The 22333-nt window shown below is 44.5% G+C and overlaps 1 protein-coding gene across 1 annotated transcript in view; it reads left to right on the top strand.

Annotated features, from left to right (window-relative positions):
* LOC144762518 (uncharacterized) overlaps positions 1-22333 on the top strand; it is a 709614-nt gene that overhangs the window by 528561 nt on the left and 158720 nt on the right. The window contains exon 38 of the mRNA XM_078647742.1: positions 21297-21506. Within this exon, the coding sequence (XP_078503868.1) occupies positions 21297-21506 (210 nt within the window). The remainder of the gene's footprint in view (positions 1-21296; positions 21507-22333) is intronic.

Genomic DNA, 22333 nt, shown 5'->3' with positions numbered 1-22333 from the left:
GGGGTTGGTACACATGATATGGCCTTGCCCTAGACTGGGACATTACTGGGCGACGGTATGCTAAATATTGTCGGCGGTTGCTCCGGTATGCCAGAATAATACCTTGGAATACTGCATACTAGGTTTGGGACCCCGTGAGAAGAAGGGCAGTTCTACCACATGATTTGCTAACCTTGCGCTCCTTCTAGCCAAAAGAGCCATAACCACATGATGGAAGGCCACTAGAGCCCCGTCCTTACAGGAATGGCACACAGAAATGCTAAGATGGGGTAAAGCGGAGGGGACGGAACTGAAAAGGGAGGAATATAGAGCCCTAAGGGCAACACGGATCTCGCTGAGCTGGTATGCAATGCTAGAAGAATACGCTACAATAGAAATTTTGTCCTACTAGGGTATGTTGGGTTTGTCACATGAGGGTCTGATCCTAGGATACAAGACACTTGGACACCTCACATTATCTGTGTGCCATGCTGGGTAAGTTAACAGCACTGTGCAGTTCACCTACAACAGACTTTGGAACCGAGAAACACACACCTAAGGATATGGTTGATATACAAATGCTACTGTTAGATATTGAGGGCCGAGCATGCAGGGGGTGGAGGGAGGTTGGGCAACAGTTTTTTGTTAAGATGTTTTAACTGCATTAAATCCTGATAGCTTTAACAAATTATTAACCGTTTCGCTAAACTTATGTTGTAAACAAGAATGCTGCGAACGATCTGTATTGGCATACCGTTAGAGACTTACTTTAATGATACTGGTCCACTATGTGATGCCAGTCGAGAACACTTATGAATGCCCGATACTTTTGATGTATATTAGCCTACAATGGTTGTAAACTTGTAATACTATACTGCGTGATTATATGTCCTTTGATTGCCTGACGCTGTTTGGCTCACTGTTCTGTAAAATCAATCAAAACAATTTAAAAAAAAGAAAAGGATAGTGGAAGGATAAATTAGGGAAGGGTATAGAAAGAGTTTATTTGAAGAGTATAGAATTAGGAAGCGGTTCGAGATTAGTAAAGGAGAGAGGGAGGGGGAAGAGTCTCTAGAAGGTGATTAGGCGGAAAGATAAGGCATCGGATGATACATGAGGGAAGGGTTTAGAAAGGCTTGTTTGAGAGGTCTGAATAGTAAAAGAGGTTTCAGATGATATAAGGAGCAGTAGAGGAGGGAAGAGTCTAGAAAGGTTTATTTTGAGGAACATAGTAGTAAAATGGGGTTTGGGATGAGTCAGAGAGTGGAGGTAAAGGATATATTGAGAGATGTATAGGGTGAGAAATAGGATAGTGCAGTGAAAAGAGTAGTAGAATGAGGTTTGGGATAGTGCAATTGAGATGCTGAATTTGGAGGAAAGTAATAAATATAAAGATACAGAAGAACATAGTAGGTATGTATGTATAAGGAAGGTAATATTTCTAGATTTAAGTTATATTTAATAAACTTAGACTGTTAAGGATTTTGCATATTACTTCCTATTCATTCCCCCCCTATCAGAAAAACTGTCTCGAAAAAATTGCGATCAACTGGTGGAAGTGTGTTTTAGACAGAATGTTTTGCTCCTAAAATTACGGATCACAGCAATATGCCACGTACTAATAAGCCTCTTAAGTGAAGAACTACCGTATTATATTTTCTGACCAAGAGTATGGCAGTATAAAACACTGATCACCTTTGCATGCTCATATGTGACCTAGCCCTTCCAATTAGTCACATGGTGAAAGCTCACCACGATCGAAAAATATAGGGAGAAAAAAACATAATGCAATTCAAAGGTCCAGTACGTAATCTACTTCATTTTTAATAAGAATGTCTATGCCTTTCTTCCTCTCCATTTTAGTTTGACAAATTCCGAGCCCGCTCCCTCGCCTGCTCCTTTTCGTCCTTGCGTTGCATCTTTACACAAGGAAGAGTGTTCATTTACTGTTAGCTCGTGAGTCATAGTTTAATTTAGAATCCGGCTCTTTACTTGCTCTGTGTTTAATCATTTGTGAATTTTACAGCTGCCACGTGGTGAGTCTCCCTTCAGTGGTGTGTTGCAAAACACCACTGCTTCCTTCTTGCAGTCTTGCAGCATAACCATAAAATTGTTAAATGTTCTAAGTAACCTCGGTGCGGATGACGTATTCAACATACACTTATTTCCCACTATTACTTCAATGTGACCAATGTACTCTATGAGATTATTCCAGCTGTAATAGATACACTTCTTTGAATATGTCAGGACGTTCTGAAGCATCACCTGTGCTGTAGGCTCCCATTATAACTATGTGCCCAGCTTCCTATTTTCTGTATTGTAATGATGACTTTCATAGTTTCTGTATTGTAATGATGACTTTCTCTGCCATCTTTGTTTACTGTCAGGCTTTCCCCCATCCTTTCAGTCTTATGCATAGCCAAGCTTATCCAAGGTGAGGGTGCTTGTGTCCTCATACAAATGATGACACTGGGCCTTCAATCTGCAAAAGTTGTAAAAATGCCAAATTTTCTCCACAACTTTCGTTACACATTTGCAAACATTGCAGTGTGCCACATCGTCTAACAGTTACTTTGTTAATAATATGGGAAGTTGCTGACATTCTGTTCTCCTAGGTCTATCCTCATTGCTAATGTGTTGGGTCAGGGGCGGTTTCTCTTGGCATCGACCCCCTGCCTGCCAGCAATTAAGTTGCACACATTATGCCGGCAGACAGGGGGTGTACTGCTGGGGCGTGTGTTACTGCTGTGACCATCTGTGGCTGTGTATCTGAACTGCACGTAGGGTTGGCCGGTATTTTGCTCATGGCCGGCCTGACATGCACAGTTCAGGCTTTCCCAGTCATTGGTGTCTGAGACATGGGAACCGACCACACAGCTCCATCGGCCTCGGATGGAGCACTGTGTTTGTATATCTCAGCCAATCCTCGCAGTGATTTTATGCTGTTAACTATTACAAATCGCAAGAGAGCACTGCTTTCATTGGCTGAAGTGTGTGGTGCTAGTTTCCCATCAGCAGGCAGAGCTCTTCAGTGCAGCAGACTAACAGCGGGTGGATTGGAAGGAGTCAGCCCATGGTGTGTAAAGAAGACATGGTAAATTGATTTTGTGTCCTGCATAATGTAAATGTAACTAGTACTCGTGTTAATATGTTAAGGAATAATATATAAACGTGTAAAATAAAACGAGGCTAAAATGTCATCCCCCAATGAGCTGCATTGCTCTGCCAAAATTGAAAAACATGGCTGTCTGTGTTGATTAATCATTATTGCTGAGTTGTTCCACAAAGGCTCGTTGGGCGAAGGCTTCAAAGTCTAGTGAGTGGCGCCCTGACGGAAATGGCAGACACACAAGGGGCCACAGCAAATGTTGAACCTTGAAGTGTCTTCTTAATCTTTCCATTCTTGCTGCCCCTCATACATACAAACTCCTGCCTAATAGTTCTTATCGGGCCTGCTTGCTGACTGGTATTAAGCCTACCCACAACCCTGACAGCGGCACTGTGCCCTAACGTCTGCTCAGCCTTTGCTCACACTCCGCACCATCGGCTTCTAGCAGCTCCAGCTGAAAGGAGGGATAACTGCCTACGCACCATGGTACTCTGACAAGCATTGTCTCATTGGCTGGCTCCATCCTCCTGCAGCTCTGTCACTAGGTGGATTTCGTTGTGTTCCATGCGATCGCAGGACAAATAAAGCAACTTTTATTCTGACAAATTCCCACTGTGTCATAGTAAATGCTAGCATGAATTTAGCATACTGCTGCCAACAGGCCTCTCTGTGTTATGCCTCAAAGAGGGTAAGTGAAATGTGATTATGTCCGATAGGTTGGCTGAGGACCATAGGCAAGAAATGTGCCAGTTGTGCGGCTGTTCTCGGGCAAAGAGGCCAAGGAACACGTTAGAACATACGTCCTGCAATTATTGGTTTACAGAGCGCTTACTGCCCTTATAATTATGATAGGCAGTAGTAATATCAGGCCAGTAACCTTTGCAGACTGAAACAATACCAACAGGGAGGGGATTAGAGGCAGCGCCATGATCACTAGGACACCCACTATAGCCAGAACCAGTATTGCCATGAATACTATAACAGATAGAACCAACACCACAAAGATGGCTATTAAAGACAGAAATGTTATAAGGCTCCCATACTGTGAGAGATTGAGTTTGTGCTATGTAAATACTGAGAGGAAACAATAGACATGTGTAGCAGCCGCATGCTGCTAATGGACTTGTGACATCAAAAATTTCCCATGTTTGATGTCACAAGGCCATTAGAAGCATCATGTGGCTGCTACACACCTATTGTTTTTCCGCCAGTATTTACATAGCACAAACTCTATTACTCACGGTAAGGGAGCGCGTAACATGAGCACTAGTTAGAACTAGTGCTCGCTCATGTTATGCACTCCTATACTGTGAGAGATCGAGTTCGCGCTATGCAAATACCAGGGGAAAATGTATCCTCTGTATGCCACACCATTTTGTTGGGTATGTTGGCCCCTTACAATGAGGATCTCTGGCGAAAAGATGCTCTGTTTTTATAGGTCTGGCCTCATTGCTAATGTTTTTGGTAGGGTTGGTCCCTTACAATGAGGATATCTGGCAACTAGGGTGCCCTGGAGCCTCTAAGCCGTGGCTCCACCATTAGGGACAGCAACAATGGCCTTGAAGAGGGAGTCATAGTCTGCTCACAAAGACACCAAAGTGTGTGCCCACCAGACCAGTGGACACACTCAAGAGTTCACTCAAGTGTTTCTAGATCCAGCATCCGTGCAGAACATCTGTGGTGGACCTCTGCACACTAAGAAAGTTCAAAGAGTGACAGAAACAACAACTGGTGGTGCAAAGAGAGAGTGTGGCCCGACACAGTGACAGCATTCAGTTCACCTCCGCTTGTAACAGTTGGTTCTTGAGGCAGCCCTGCTTCAACCTCTAGTGAGGAGTGGAGAGAGATTCTTGGTGTTGTGTCCTTGACTCTGGAATCCGTGGGCTAAGGAACAACCCTACACAGTAGATATTCAGCAGGGCAGTCAACAGGACTGTAGAGTGTATTCCCAGCCTAAAGCAAACAGACAGCACTCAGCAAATATTCTGGAAAGACCACAGCACCTGTGTCCAAGCTGGCATTAAGTTAGCTGCTATGGGGTTCTTGAATATAGCCGTGCAGCCTGTCGTTGAGGCTATACCGGCTATTAAAGGCCCGCTCCAGTGTTAAAGGCCCAAGGCAAAGGCAAGGGACTTTAACAAGGGAGCTGGACTTTAATAGCCGGTGTAGCCCAGCTACGAAGGGCTATAAGGCTATTAGAACACTCTGCCACTAGAGGGCAGAATCTTCCAACAAATAAAACAAAGGCCTCTCAGAGTTTAAATTTCCTCGGACTCCGAGAGGCCTTTGAAAACAACATTGGAATGTTGTTTGGGGGCCTTTACCGGCCCGTAAAAGCATGGAGCACTCCATTGTCATCAATGGAGCTCCCAACATTCCAATGTTCTAATACATTCTAAAGTCCTATTGTTGAATATTAATCCACTGCCAACAAGAGTATGTGCCTCCTTTACAGTTTTTAAATCCACCCTACCAGATGAGAGCAGAGATTTCCACCCCAGAGTTGTTTATGGGAAAGTTCCCCTTGCATTTTCCACAAATAAATTTCAGTGGCAATTGTCTGCTTGCTGCTGACCAGAACACCCTACAGGGCCCAGATCTACTTGTAAACCTTATGTTTTTGTCCAGTCCAGTCCTGGAGACAAAGGAACAATAGTGGAGATGTTCTCCCAAACATGAGGGTCTTCACAGTTCGCTAAAGGAAATCCTAATGATGAATGTACTCCTAGTACTCACATATGTCACGTCACGTGTGTCCACATTCGACTGCTCATGATAAATGACTGTTAAACATGTGTACATAATATTCATGCAAAACAGTACACATAAAGGAGTTCCCATCTACCTCAGGTCATTGGACTTATTTTACACAGAGAGACCAGTAGCAAATTTACTGGGAGTAGCTAAGACTCTCAAAACCCTATAAATGCCAAGCAAAGGCCTGTGCAGTGGGTGATAAAGGGTGCTACCTTCAAAACTACAGTGCTGGGTGACCAATGTATGGGCTCACCAATCTCAGGGCACATTGAAAGTGGCTCTGAGGCATTGTAGAATGGGAGTTGAGGCATCCTCCAAACTCAGGGGCTCCCACACTGTTGCCAAAAATCAAAATTGCAGGACAAGGATAATGAAGGGCAGAGGTAGTGCAGCTGCATTTTACACTGTTGTTAGCCCAGACACCCTTAGGGCGCTCATCCCTTGGACGTTTTGCATTTTGTCTCCATGTTTTGCTGATCTTTTGTGTTGGCCTTAATACTTTCAGCACTTTACCACTGATAACCAGTGCTCAAGTGCATGTGATTCTCCCCTAAACATGATGAAATATCATAGCTCGATTTCTAGTGATGGGATTTTTATCATTTTGGTCTCATTGTGCTCAGATACATATTCTCTAATTTTTTTGTAAACTTGTGTGAAGTCTGTTTGTGGTGTATTCATTGTGTTGCTATGAGTGTGTGTTGCAAAAATACTTTACACAGTGCCTTTGCAGATGAGCCTGACTGCTCTGTGCCAAGCTACCAGAGGATGAGAACAGGTTATCTAATTGTGTATCTAGCTTACTCTGCATAGAGTGGCGGTTCCCTACTTCAGCCAACCAGGATTCCCATTTCTAACAACTGTCCGAAGTCAAGCTGTTTCTTAACATTTCTCTATTATATGCCAAATACAGTTGAGTCAGTGGCTCTGCACCACAATACTTAAAACATTTTTCCACCTATGCAAACGAACCATCGCGCCACCTTTCAGAATTCCCACACATCATCTGCTTCTAAAAATACACTGCAGGAAATCAACTTCTCTACTGCCTAGCCCAGGTCACCTAGGACACACTTCCTGTGGAACTTGGCAAGCAATATAACCTGATAATCTTCCGAAAACTGTTTAAGAGCACATCAAGGCCTGGGTGAAACATTTAATTCCCCCAGTGGAATTGGAGGAATTTGGTAATTATACGGTACTCTTGTAATGCGGAATTACTGAGAAATTGTGCCGCTCCACCATCAGAAATATTCTGTAGTGGTTTGCTTTCTAAACAGTGCGGGAAGAGGGAACAGTCCCTCTATGTTTAAAAACCATTGCAGATTAAACACTAAGGGGCTACTCCCTTTTCCTACCCTTTTTGGAAACCACTGCGCAGCAGTGCATACCCCTTGACACTCTTACATACTCTGAAGTTATTACTGCAGAGTATGTAACCACGCTGAGGGATATGCACTGCAGTGATTTCCAAATAGAGTGGGAAGAGGGAGCAGTCCTTCTATGTTTATAAAACATTGCAGATCAACGTTTAATCATTAGCCAGCCATTCTTCGGTAAGTGCCAGTATCCTCCAGCTCAGGAACCTTCCTGCCATTGAAACCTGCCTCCAATACAAACCCCATGGTATTTTTGTGAATGTTCCTTGGGAGCATGTGCATCTCTCTCCCTGATATCAATTGTTGCTAGGGTGATTGATTACGGGCTCTGCCTGATACCATTCGCCGTAGATGGCATACTGTTGTTCAGGTGTAAAGATTCTACATGATCATTAATGGTACAACACTCCTCCTTGTGGTAGTTAAAACCAGTCACCACTTTGGGTGAGTAGGAAAATACGTCCCTTCCTTCTCCTCATTAAGAAACCACTTTTCCTTAAGCGTCATTCCTTGCCTAGACCCTTGTGAACCACTCCAACCTTTCTCTTCCAATGTGGAACCATTCTTCATCTCCTCCTTGAACTGGGATCCATGCTGGTTCAGACTCATGTTTGCCATATCAAGCTATCACTTTACCAAAACTGTAAGTTTCTATGGACTCCTCTCTGTCACATCAAACAAGTATTGCCTTACTGGGCAGAGTACTCTTTCCTGAGTCGCTAAGCCACCTTCAACTGGTTCATAGTTTGAAAATGCTTCACTTCCATCCTTTCACCCATGCAATTCTCAAATGGAACACTATCTACTTTCTTGTTCTCGTGAAACTCCTAAAGGTACTTAACTGGCTTCAGCCCAAACTGCCTGATCAGAGCTTCTATTAATCACTTATAATTCTGATTCTCACCCTCAGGCAATCTACCAGTGACTTTAACCCTCTCATTGGGAAGCCCGCTCAGTGGACTCTTCACTTTGAACTTCTCATTCAATCCAAGAGTTGTGCAGGCAACTTCATAACTCACAAACCAAACCAAAATATCAGAACTTCACACATCCATGTCTGCAAGCACATTTGTAACCTTGGCTGGTAGTTCTGTGGATGTTGAGGGAGAATCAGCTTTCCCAGTGCTAACCCTTTCTGATGTAATCCTGTGCTTTTCGATTGCGAGCACTATCCACTCTCTCTTCAATTCCCTATCCTTTTAATTTTTTGCCTTTCTCTGTCCTTATCCTTCTTTCCCTTTTCCTTATCCTGCCTTTCTTTTTTCCACTCCCTTTGTTCTTGTTCCTACTTTTGTTAGCCTCACTCTTCCTATCTGTCCATCCTTCTCTCCTCCTGTTGCCAATGAGTTGATTTTTATTTTATTTTAATTTAAATTTTTAAAAGACCTTTATTATTCAACATGAATTGTACACAGCATTCAGCTTACAACCCAGCCGGGCCAGCCGCGAGTAAAGAGTATTGCATAAAGCGTATCAGAGGAACACAGCCTTAAGGCCGACAACCCTGGGGTTCGGCAGCGTATATCAATTTGCAACAATATCGCACAATCACACTAACATTCGGTGCTGTAAAAAGTACCGGTCTGTGGGTTTTTTTCTTTTTTATTTCTCATATCGTATGTGAACTCACCGTCACAGCGCTAAGCTGGCACTCATCAGCGTTTTCAGGTGTGGCAGAGCCTCCTATGACACATGTGTTCCGCAAGAAAGAGTGTCTGTTGAAATCGTCCGTCTGCGGGCGTGGAGTAATATAGATTAAGGATGAGGCTGCTCAGTGTCCGAATGTGTTGGTGAGCGTGTATGCACGTAGCCCACCCACTCTGATGAGTGTGTCTGATATCTGTATCGGTCCTTAGGTGGAGACACCTAGGCCATTGTCATGTAGCTACTGAATATCTTTATACCGTGTTAAGTTAGCATAGGCTCATTAGAGGTTTAAACGCCATTTTTCCTTTTTGCAACTTCTGCACACGACACTTAATTGTTGATTTAGCTTTCACCCTAGTAGTTCGTTGTGGTTTACATGAGAATAATATGTTATTACTCTGATATCAGCTTTGCTTAATAAACTATGTCTGTACAGAGAGTGCTGAAGTTTCAGGAACAACACGATACAGATTTGTTATGAGGTCTGATCTTCACGGCTTCATAGACATAACATAAGTGCAGCTTCTGCCAACTTTGGGCTTGAGGCTGGTTTTATATTGCTTTGCTTGAGGCACAAATACACACTTGATGCGGTTCACATGAAGAGAGAGCTGGTGTATGCTGATGTGATTCCTTCATGCTAGGACACTAAGGTATGGGCCCGCCCTAATACAACCCAAAGAGACCTTCTTAGCTAATAAATATAATATGTGTGTTAGGGAGGGTGAGATATAAGTGTTGTTAACTCTTATTCATTTACAGCATGTTATCATGCTGTCACCGTTCGCTGTTTATGTACTAGTAACTATGCTGGTAACTTTGCTATTGATAATATGTTTACTTGTATTATCTAAGATACTGCGCCTGAGAAGACGGCATTAGTAAATAAACATTTCAAATTCACATGTGTTCTTCTTTACTCCATGTTCTGGTTTGTAATGATAGTATAACGAAAGAGTGTTCATGAGTTCCACGTATCCTGAGGTACTGTAAGTTCATGTTCTGGTTTGTCTAAACATTGGGAGTTTGTTATTACCAATGAGACACTGTAGCTAGCTCGGTAAGGGGTTTGTTGGGTACTTAGGTGAGTTTTGGGTCACCCTAATTCTCCGAGGTTCCAATCCTCTGTGCACAGTTCTGTGTGAGAACAGAAACCCTGCGACACCATGGCTGTTGTTTCCGAAGGCCTCATGGTGCAGTGAGTGCAATGATCAACTTACAAGGGCTTGATCCAATGGGAGATAGGATCGGAATGTCAACAAACTTCAAACATTAACACCAGAAATACAAAAGGGAGGCGGGGAGGGGATGGGGGTATATATCTGTTGCCAATGAGTTCATTTCCGATTCTTCTACTCATGCTCCTTTGTCTTCTATTTTTTCTAAGCCTTATGTTTCTGAAGGGCTAACTGAAGAGTCATCAGAGTCTCACTTAGACCCAACTCGCCTAATCGGGCAACCCACCTAATTGGGACAAGGCGACTGGGGTACCATCAAGATTGGGGGAGAGGGAGTTGCCTCTGGGAATATCTGGAAAGTAACCTGGTGTATACACTAGGTGTGTGTCTAGAGGAAGCCTGCATTAAAAGAGTCTGATACCCAGCGCTTCCTCTTGTGAGCTCTTCTTCAAGGTACCCAAACCATTCCTGTTTTTCTCTAACTGGCCAACATGAGAAGGATTTCCATATCATTTTATGGGATGGCACTCCACCACTTATCATCATCAACAAGGGGCTATCTTTTAACCCCAAAACCAGTGGCACAGCCAATGGTGCATTTGCAAATATTCTCAATTCTTCAACGTTTATACTTCTTTAAATTGCATGTTTCCTCTTCTTTTTCATTCTCACTGTAAACCTTTCAAATCCGCATGCAGGGAAAAGCAATTTTCTGAGTTTCTCATGTTTAAGTGGGTCATCCGTACCTCTTCTCCAAAAAACACGTACAAAGGCGAAATTCAGCAAAAGCAGTTTATTAACACCAATGCATTTCGGGCCTCTGGGGGCCCTTCGTCAGGGGGTAACTGAAAATGACAATAAAACGTACAATATATGTACAATCAATCTCATGTCACTGTGCTTATGGTACAAGTTACACTCTGCTAAATGTAACATCTGATGCCATCTGTAATGTTCTATACCAATCGATTTTTTTCATTAATCAGTATTGCTTCACTCTTCCTATTAGTGCGTTACTCCCACTTCCTTCAGCAATGACTCCCCTCCTCTAACCCCATCACTCAAATCAGCCCCCATCTCTATCCCCCCATGCTTCCATTTTAATGGTGCAAGACCCTTCCATTGCGCGATTCACTCATCTCCTCCTCCTACTTCCCCTTGCTTAACAACCATCGTTCAAATCTACTTTCTACCCCGCTATCTTTGTTTTTGCTTGTGCTTGTTGTTTGACACACTTCATTAAGATAACTTACTCCTCCGCCCTAACCGTGCTCTCTCAATCGCCCCTCTCGCGTTTCAGTCTATCCTATTTGCTTCTCGCGTACCTGCTATTAATTGTTCATCTTCCTCAATTCCTGCACCAAAAGGATTTAACTTTGCGTTACCCGTCTTTCAACTTTTAACCGCATGCGTGCGGGCGGAATTCCGCCCGTACGCTGAGATTTGATGTATCGCATGTATCATGACGAGCTGGGCTCGTCATCAGCGTAGCAGGAGGCTACCTCATGACGAGCCCAGCTCGTCATGAGCGTCGAAGGGGTTAAATTCGTTCATCCTCCCCTCCCCTTTCTACCACGTGACATTTTACACCCAAACCAATGATCATCATCAACACCTACCTAAAGCACTCCAACTCCCATAATGCTTTCAAATGCCTACTCAAAACATTACCCTATTAAGCAATTGAATATACAAATCCATATGTTGCTCCGTGCTAACTTTTGTTACGAAGCCCGAATATTTCCACGTATTATGAACACACAAGGTATCTGCAATTTAACTGATCTTTTCACTCTGGGTTACTTCTACGCTGTGAATCAGTCTCCGTTCTCATATTCCAATCATTAAAGTTACACATTAAATGCCACATACATTTTACATCGCAGTAGTGTTTATATTAACTGCAGCAACAGATGCCAGGAAAACATGCAGCATCAAACTACCTGTTATGATTAAAAATAGATGAGATATTGTTCCTTCATTGCCCATTTGGACTCGTAGCACCTCGGAAAACAAAGGCTGTCTACAAGGGGAATAGTTGTGCAATTTAGATAAAGGAAACGCCTATCTTTTAAACTCAGCATTTGGCTCAGTCAATTTTGCAATCTTCAGCCATGGTAGAGGTCAACTTACCAGATGGTTAGCAAAACTAAAAGATTGAAGATGCAGAATACATGGGATTCAGGCAAAACGTCTGACCTACAACAGGCAAATCATCTCATGCCTGTTTCTTTAAAGACTATACTGCACTCCTCGCAAGTAAAATTCAAGAGGTTGCTCCAATGCTGCATCAGATGTGCCACTGTATTAAGTTACAGGATCATTTTTAGGTCTCGCCTACGCACCACGCATGCGCTGCTTAGGAGGAGACCTTTAGGAATCGATATGCTTTTTCGCCCAAAAACATGCATGCTTTGCATTGCTTTCAGTGGCGACGTGTGCACCTTTAGCGATTCCCTTGCAGGAGCGAGCTTTAGCAACATCTGTTTGTAATTAACTTTCAAAGAGATGGTGCCCCTGCTCGATCCCGGAAGGGAAACGCTGTGAGTGCTCTCGCCGCACTACCCCCACCCCTCCCACTCACCATGTTGCAGCAAGTCGCGTCGTACTCTAAGTCTGCCTGAGATGGCTACTTAAAATTGATCCCTTTAACTTTCTTGAAAGACGCCAATTAATGGCAGTAATGCTAGTGCATGGGTATTATGTTTACAAACAACGCGCATATACACTATCAAAGAGTGAGCACACAGCTGCCCTTTAACTTTCTTGAAAGATGCCGATTGACGGCAGTAATGCTAGTGTGTCTCGCAGCCATCGGACATTGAATGTTTTCTATTGCACCGACGCCCTCCAGAGACCCTCAGAGCATCTATCAATGCAGAAACTGAAAGCACAGTAACAATACAACCGAGAGACTCGTGCGTCACAAGATATGCGCTCGGAGGTCACCAGGGGGCATCTACTTTGGGATGTTTCCAATTATGCCCTGCGCTCTCCCCGGCCCTTCACAGCCAGATTCTAGGTATTCCATTGCACCTGCATTTAGAAAGCGCTCCGACATCGAACTATGTGATGGTGTTTCCTTGGAACCCCATTGCTAAGCGATTTGTGAAGCGATTTGTACATGAGTTACTGAATGGTGCTCTTGTGTTGGGCAACCGTGCTTAGTGATGGAGTTATGTTAAGTTTGTGGTGATTACAGTAAACCTTCATTTCATTCTATCGAATGTATTCATCTGTCCAGCAGTTGCGTCAGCCACTCTGTCTTGTTGGCCTAAAAAACAGGAATGAGTGGTGAAGAGGATGGAGAGCTGCCTGCATGACACCTCTTACAGTCTTCCAATAGATCATGTGTATTTGCAAACTTTTCCCCAGAAGCCAAAAAGTATGCTCTGTGGTGTGCCTGAGACCCATATTAATGCCAGCACAGATGGTGCCCCTGCTCGCTCCAGCAAGGGACAGAGGCAGACGGATTGCATGTAGAGACAGAGGAGCAAGGGGCAGTGGGAGGGTGTGTGCCACCGGTAGAGCGGCGGAGGGCGTGCACATCTTTGCATGACAACAAACACTCTTGAAAAGACGGTCTTTTATACCATTTGCGAGAACACAGTTTGGTCGCTTAAACCCGGGGTGATAACAGGCTCTTTTTCGGATGATGTTCCCTCACCAGGGAGACCCACGCAATAAGCTTGAGTGCTGAAACCATTTTACGCAGATATCATCCTGCCACGACAGGCACTAGAAAATAACATATTCTCCTCAGCCTGGTACCACAAGCCTGCTTCAATTCAGCACTCAATGCCTCTTTGTTATCGCCCCATGCGGAAGCTGAGTGGTGTGGTGGAAAGTGGGGGAACCGATCACAACTGGGCCGTTTTATGTGCAGGTAACACGCACAGCTACGCAGCATGCGCCTTAACCGAGTGATTTACCCCCTTATGGGACTGGGGCCTGTCACATGTTAAGATAAACTTTGCAGCTGACATGTTAACCTCTTGAGCTATCAGACTAGAATTGAAGCATTTTGAGTTTAGGCACTTGGCTTCCTGCAGTAGGCGCCTTAAGCACCCTATTAGGCTCTTAAAATAAATCCAAAATGTATTAAACGCAGTGCCCTGAAGAACTGGAAAATTCAATAGTATGCTAAAATCAAGGCTAATCAGTGAATATTTCTGTCGGCCGTTTCACCTCGCGGATTTCCTGACTTGAGGGACACTGTGCAGCTAAATGCTCGGAAAACAATAGGGAAATTAAAGTGGGGAGAGGCTGGAGGGGGGGCAGAGTGCAAGCGTAGCTTTCATTGACTCTCACACAACTCATTTTTATGTTCTCGAAGAACACCCAGCTACCCTTCCAAGTGCCAAGAAACGTGTTGCCATGTTCCACAGTTGTATTTTTTGTTAGGTCTCGCCTACGCTTAGGAGGAGATGGTTAGGAATCGATTCACTTTTTCGGCCAAAAATGTGCACACTTTACATTGCTTTCAATGGCAACATGTGCATGTATGGCGATTCCCTTGCAGGAGCGAGCTTTGAAACCATCTGTTTGTAATTAACTTTCAAACAGATGGTGTGCCTGCTCGCTCCCTCAAGGGAAATGCTTTGTGGGTGTTGGAACTGGCCCTTTTTGCAGAGTCATCCCCAAACTTTTTGCTTCTTCCTCCCTTATTTTTCCTGACCCGTGGCTGTTGGCAATAGGACTCTGCGCACTTTACCACTGATGATCAGTGCTAAAGTGCATATGCTCTCTGTGTAAATTGTTATTGTGTTTGGCTATACATGATTGGCATATTTGTATCACCAGGAAGTCCCTAGTAAAGTGCACTGGGTGTGCCAGGGCTGTCTCGCCCTGGGAGTGGATTGGGCCACACCGTTGTGTTGGCCAGGTGGGTACTGTGTACCAGTGTGGGCATATCCGTGAGTGAAGTCCTGGTGCGCCAGGCAAGTGTTCCACCGCAGGGGTTGGTCCCTGGGTGGTGAAACCAGGTTCAGGTGTTGTCTGACCTGGAGGCTTTAGAGCCTAGGTTTGAGGTCCAGGTACGGGGAAACCCCCTGACCTGGAATACCTGTTGCAGGATAGAACCCCTGAACTGGTGGATGAATGGTGCAGGATACCTGCCACAGGTGCCCTGACTATTCTAGAAGGGGGTACCGCTCCAGATTGGAGGGTACAGAGCCCCAAGGAAGAGGAGGGCCGGGTGTGGGGTAGCCCACTCCAGCCTCCTGTCCAGCCGCCGGATACAGGTCCGGGACTGGTGGGTCAGTGACAGAGTGTCAGATCTGACCTGACAAGAGAGGGAGTGGACAAAGGGTGCCAAGCACCTGGGGCTACTGCACCCACCCTCTGACACCACAGGGGTTTAAGAGCCATGAGAGGCATGAGGCCTGGGTCTCATCCAAGATCACTGTTGGTGGTCACTATGGCTTGTTGTCTGTCTGTTGGGACACACCTGTGAGTAAATTAAGGTTAGGTGTTACACAGGTGGTGTCCACAGGTGAGGAGAAGGGTTCCACATGGATTGAAATGGTGGACCCTGAGAGTATGGATAGAGTGATCCAACTAGGTTCAGGTCGGCGTAGAATAGAAATTGTGCCCTGCTGTTTGGTCCAGTTTCCATGTTCTATCGCCTTAAGCAGGGAATCCCATCGAGGTATCGTTTGGTCTACGCTGGCTTTAGGCTGGAAGGGGGTTGTGTTGGAATTGGCCCTTTTTGCAGAGTCATCCCCAAACTTTTTGCTTCTTCCTCCCTTATTTTTCCTGACCCATGGCTGTTGGCAATAGGACTCTGCGCACTTTACCACTGCTGATCAGTGCTAAAGTGCATATGCCCTCTGTGTAAATTGTTATTGTGGTTGGATATACATGATTGGCATATTTGTATCACCAGGGCTGGGGATGACAAATGCTACTAGTGGGCCTACAGCACTGATTGTGCCACCCCCATGAGTAGCCCTAAAATGGTGTCTCAGGCCTGCCACCGCAGTGCCTGTGGCAGTCTGTGAATTGCCATGTCCTCCTGGTCAATGTCCCCACTGACCAGGCCCAACCCTTCCCTTTTTGTGCACATTGGTCACCCCTATGGAAGGCCCAAGGTACCCCCTTGGGCAGGGTGCTGTGTATGTGAAAGGTAGAGCATGTACTTGTGCAGGTGACATGCTCTGGTAGTGAATTACAGCCATTTTCGTTTTTCACTGCTGCAAGGCTATCTTGCTCCATAGGCTATCATGGGGGATGCTGGCTACAGTGGCTACTAGCATTTCTTCCCATAGGAACAAGATAGGACATACAAGTCTAGTATCCCTGAACTCAAAATGTAATAACACACTTTTTGGGAAAGGTTGTTTTTAAATCCTGTGTTTGAGAACAGCACTTTTAAAAAGTTGCTGTACTCTTGTCTGACCATTCTGTGTGCCTTGGCCTGTTTGTGTATTGACTGTCTGGTTTAAGAGTGACAGGGGCTGGGGATTCCCCGGGAGGCTGGCTGAGTCAGCCCTAAGCTGAATGACTGCATTTGCAACTTGAGTGGTGGGAGGAGATAGCACCTGGACCTGAATAGGGCTGTGCCTGCCTTCCACAATGCTGGCTCCCCCTCCTGCTGGGCGGCTGACGACCCTGCCCCTCACTCTGAAAGGAAAGGAGAAGCCAGGAAAACAAAGTGCTCAAGAAACACCCCGAACTGGTTCAGACCGAGCTCAGGGCCCACTTGCACAAAGAGAACAAAGACTTTTAGGGGTATAAGTACAGGACCCCTGATAACAGAAAATGAGATCATCCTGGAATCAAGAAGGAACCACTACCAAGGAGAAAGCTGAAACTGAAGAAGGAAGCTTGTCCAGCTGTTGCTCTGCTGCCAAGGAGAGGGGAAGGACTTTGCTTTGTGCTGTGTCCCCTTGCTTGAAGGAATCTCCACGGGTCTGAGAAGAGCTGGCTTCCTGTTCTGAAGTCCCAGGAACAAAAGGACTTCACCCCCAGCTTTCCCTGAGCTCTACTGAGAGAGTTCTGTCCTTCCTGGAGTGCTTGGCCCCTGTGTGGTGCCTCTGGAAGTTGTACTTGTGTTGGGAAGCTGGAAACTAAGCTTGGGAGACTTTGCTAAAGAAAAGTTATCGCATCGCTCGCTGCGGAGCGCATCCCTGACAGTGCGAGGAAATTCCCGCCGCTACGAAGGTAGAGATCATCGCAGCGCCTGTTGCCGCTGCCCGAGCCGTCACATCCTTCGTTTGCAGGATGCACCCGATCGGTGCGGGAAGTCTAACATCGCTGCGAGTGTCGTCGCAGAGCCTGTCGTCGCTGGGTGAGATCGCCGCACCGCCTGCTTGCGGACCGCATCACGTCGCTGCGTGAGACATCGCCGAAGCCATCGCATCGAGGAGCTGCGAGAGAGAAGTTCACTGCTGGTCCGCGCATCATCGCCCCGGAGATCATCGCAACTCCAAAGATTGTCACATCGTACCTTTGCGAGAACAAACTTTCTACGGAACCTACGCACCGGAATCCATACAAGTGGCTTTCCTCCCCTTACAGACCGGATTCGTCGCAACACGCCTGCTTCTGCAGCGGGGCTGTCGCATCGCCTCCCCAGGGTCTCAGGAGCAACGCATCACTTGTTTTCCACCGCACCAGCTTCTGCTTTTGGAACTTTGTCGCAACTAAAGGTACTGTGAGCTAAACGTGACGCAACTGTGAACTTTTCACGTAACTGTGGATTATTTTATCGCAACTTAAAGAATTTTATCGCAACCTAAAGAACTTTATCGCAACCTTCAGAACTCTTTTGAAACCATATTCTTGAACTGTGTATTTGGATTTTTGTCGTTTTGGTCTTGTGTAGTTTAGATTAAATACCTTTATTTTTCTAAACTGTTGTGGAGTCAGTTTGTGGTGTTTTCACTGTGTTACTGTGAGTGTTGGTACAAATACTTTACACATTGCCTCTGGTTAGCCTAGACTGCTCGTGCCAAGCTACCTAGAGGGAGAGCAGGGGTTATCTCAGAGGGTTTCCTCCTTACCCTGATTAGAAGCAAGGGTCCCTATTTGGACAGTGGTACCTACCCCTGCCAACTAGATGCCCCCATTTCTAACAGTGGGTCTTTTTTTTTTTTGCTCGTTAGTTTCTTTAGGCACACTTCCCCCACTTTAAAATAGTTTACCTTCCGCCACACTCACGGCCTCGGGTGCTCTTTGCTTTTTAGTTTTTGCTACAGTGCTTCCTAACATCTCACTGCTTTTATGGATTTTTGACATATAAAAAAAAGCCTGCCGCAGCTTACTTCTCTGCATTGCGCCTTCTTTGCGGGCTCAAGCACATTTCAAGTTGTGTTTTTAAAATATAATGATTACACCAGAAAAGCTGCAAGGATCAAGATTTATTCAGTTCCAGCCTGGAGTTTACGCTGGATTCTCAACATTTCTGAAAGAACATGAAATAATGTACCGCAACATGCCCATTATGTGAACACTCCACAGAGATGTGTTCATTGTCAGCATGCATATTCAGACACTCAGAGCACTCTAAAACCATGGAAACCTGAAAGTGTTTTGCTGTGCACTTTACTTTTGCTTCCCTTTTCCATTTCTTTTTCGCTGCCTCTCTCCCGTTCCCTTTCTTGTTCTGTCTTCCCCTATTTTCATTTCTTCTCCTTTCTCTTGTGTTACCTTCTTTTCCCTCTCTCTACTTTCTCTTTACCTCCACCCTCTCTTCTTTCTTTCTCCCTCTTTTTCTTACCTTCCCCCTTCTCTCTCTCTCTCTCTACTTTGCTCTGTTTCAGGCTCTCTCCTTTGCGAACACTTGCTCTCTCTTGCAATCTCTCTTGCTGTCTCTCCCTCTCATAGATTTCCTTGGGACCTCCAACCACCCGTAAACGTTTTGCAGATGTGTTTTGACTTGAGCTGCTGGTGGGGAGAAGGCGCTGCTCTGCCTCCGGAGCCCTGTTCTCCGACTCAACGCAGAATTAATTTAAGTTAATTAAAAAAAAAGTTTGTTTACCCAGGGTCATGTGCATCCAGTAGCAGCTGCCAACTGTATGCAATTAATGTCAACTTCAAATATAATCTTGATTGGGTAGAAGTTTTAAACAGGGCTGTTTTAACGCCAATTGGAAGCTTTTCCAAGGCGAGTAATTATTTGAAGCTGCGGCCTGTTAAGTCATGTTTGAAGCTCTTCTTAAGTCCTTCGTCTGACGCGATGATTGTTTCCTGACTGTTGGGTTCGTGGGCTCCCTGGTCTAATTTTAGCCAGACATCCACACCTGTGGCACTGAGTGATATTATGTGGATTGTATTGATGCTGTATTGAGTAGAGTATAATTATGTGAGTATTCTCTACTCTACTCTACTCAATACAGCATCGATAAAATCCACATAATATCACTCAGTGCCACATATTACCAAGCCATATAATTACAGTCTACTCAATACAATATAAATACACTCCACACAACAACACTCAAAACCACATAATTACACCACATAATTACATTCTACTGAATGCCACATACACCGCACATAATACCACTCAATACCACATAATTACATGCCACATACTTACACTCTACTCAATACAACATAAATACAAACCACATAATATCAATCAGTGTCACATAATAACAGACCACATAGTTACACTTTACGCAATACAATATAAATACACTCCATATAACACCACTCAAAATCACATAATCACACAACATAATGAAACACTACTAAATGCAACATACACTCCACATATTACCACTGAGTACCACATATAACACTTTTTATTAGAACTTTTCGACATTAAACACATCAGCCAAAAATACTCTACAACATAGCCAAAACTTAAAAATAAACACATAAGGTCCCAAAAGAGAGATCTATTGGCTGTGCCAATGCTTTTTTATAGTAGGCCAGGGCATGAAATTCTGCACTCTTCTTAGTGCACTGAGTTCTGAAAAACTTAGCGGAGCGGAGTTTTTTTCCTCGTTCACACTCACCAACGTTACGCTAACAAAATTTTCCTCCAGGCTGCCTCTCAGTGAGATTTCTCTATGTGGACGGTCGCGGATGGTCGCTAGCGCTCGGGTTGAGAAACCTTTTGTTCGCTTTGAGGAAACTGCCGCTCGAGTAGAACGTAGAACATCCACTCGAGCGGCAGACAGAAGCAACGGCCTGTTGACTGCGCGTGGTCCCATGTGCACTGATTTCACAGCGCGGGACAAACACCCAATGCTAAAAATCAGTGTGAATGGCGCAATGTAATACACTCCGCCGCTTGCGGAACTCTGTGCAGCAGCATTTTTTGGTAACTTCACAGAGTTCCGCATAGCGTTACCCCACGAACTCTGCCCAGGCCTACTTTATATGAACAAGGGGGGTTGACCCATATAAGTCACTGGGACCTGGGTTAGATAGATACTGAGAGGAGAGGGTCCCAGTGTATTTGAGGAAATGATTACATACACTTTATCAATGGAATTACTCAACAACAGATGATTTTATCCACACAGTTTAATTCACAGTGGGATAAAGTATATTTGATATACATCATTTCAAAAACAATCAACTGTATTATCGTCATACAGTGCCCCGAGGAGGGAAAGGGAGCGTGATGGTGAGGACTGGGACCCTCTCCTCTCAGGCCTACTTTATAGCAGTGATTGTATTTTTGTTAAAAGTGGTTGGTGTTAGAGCAAGGCAGTATTTGAACAACCTACACATTTATTGCCTGCCCATGATTTCCACCTTCTGCTCACAGTTCCCAAGATACTTTGCGGAGGCACACACACACACATCGGCACAACTATGTACAAAATCCCTTGGTGGTACAGGCATTACTTAACTGGTCAAGGTCAAACTCAGGATGCCTAACTCTCTTTGGACCATCACCTGCAGAGGAGATGACTGTGGAGAAAAGTTGACTCAAGTGCTCATCCGGAGTGCAACAAGCACCTGGTGCCTTAATCGTTTTGCTGTAAGAATGGAGTCAATGGCAACAGCGGGACAATATATTTACTGTCTCATAAATTGATCCTTAACAAACGTATGTTTTTCTTAAAGATGCGAACATGAATTGAATATGTTCCATGTTCCACTGAACCAGGCAATATCAATCGTCAGCAATCAATACAGACGCTGCTCCAATTCTGCTTTGATGGATTGTTGGGTGTTACACGATCTGTAAAAGTGTCTCGGTATTTGTTAGAAGAAGACTGGGTTAAGATAGGAAAATCTTTTTTTGAGTTTGCTGATTGTACCATTCCTGGTGTATTGCAGAAGCAGCTGCTGACAGAGACGGAACACAGGCTGTCTCAGGAGCATCGGAGCCGACAGCACTTGGACCACATGAAGGCAGCGAGCATGGAGAAGCTCCTGGAAGACATAGGTGATAAGGAACAGAGACTGCAGTCTCTGGCAGATGAGGCAGAGAAATCCTCCAAATTTAACCATCTCCAGCAAAATAAAGTTAAAAAGGAAATCAAGCAGGTCTGTTTCTTCAGCAGTTTTTTTTATCATCTATATGTATCAAATTACTTAAAATAATATTAGTACCAGACTGAACTCTACTCGTTGACCACTTCCTTTATTGTACAATCTAGCCTTTTTCCATCATTATGAATGTGGAATATTACAGCACAGGCTTTTGGATTCTTTTTCATGACATCCATATAGTGCATGGATGCATGCGAATGGCCGTGCATCGTTTTTGCAACTTTCGAATTGTTGCAGGATGTTTTTCCCTCTTCCCATACTATGTTTGATGAGATGCTTTGGAGTGCCAATTGCTGCTCCAAACATTCATGGTAGATCCAGGTATATGATCTACTCATGATTCCTCCACTTCACTGCTTTTCTGTATAGTTTTCATTAGTGCTGTGATAGCTTGGTTTTCCACTGTATTTTGACACCTTCAGAGAGTATGCATTTTCCTTTTGACATTGCCTCGTAATGTTTTTGCCAATATGGTGGCTTTTCTCAATTTATTTTCCTTGGTAACTGTTGCAAAACAAAGTCTGATACAATTTGTAGGTGGCTATACTTTATTCCTTGAACTGAACTTAGAGCGCATGATTTTGGTTTTAAAGGGTCAAGGGTAAAGATATTTGCCAATTAAAAATATATCTTCTGAGTCAAAAAGCATGCCCAATGCAGATGTAGATATGTGTGTGGTGTTTCTTGGGGGTTATTGCTACTGGGTAACTTGATATCTAACTTTGTAGCATATCTGTTGTATGTATGTATCTTTATTCTGCCCAATGTATTATCTTGGGTGCTGCTAGTCAGTGGCATTATACATTGGGTAAGTTGTTTTA

This window comes from Lissotriton helveticus, chromosome 6 (genome assembly GCF_964261635.1).
Source record: "Lissotriton helveticus chromosome 6, aLisHel1.1, whole genome shotgun sequence".
NCBI classification, from domain to species: Eukaryota; Metazoa; Chordata; class Amphibia; order Caudata; family Salamandridae; genus Lissotriton; species Lissotriton helveticus.
Note: the sequence above shows the minus strand (reverse complement) of the source record. Positions and strands in the feature narration are given on the sequence as shown.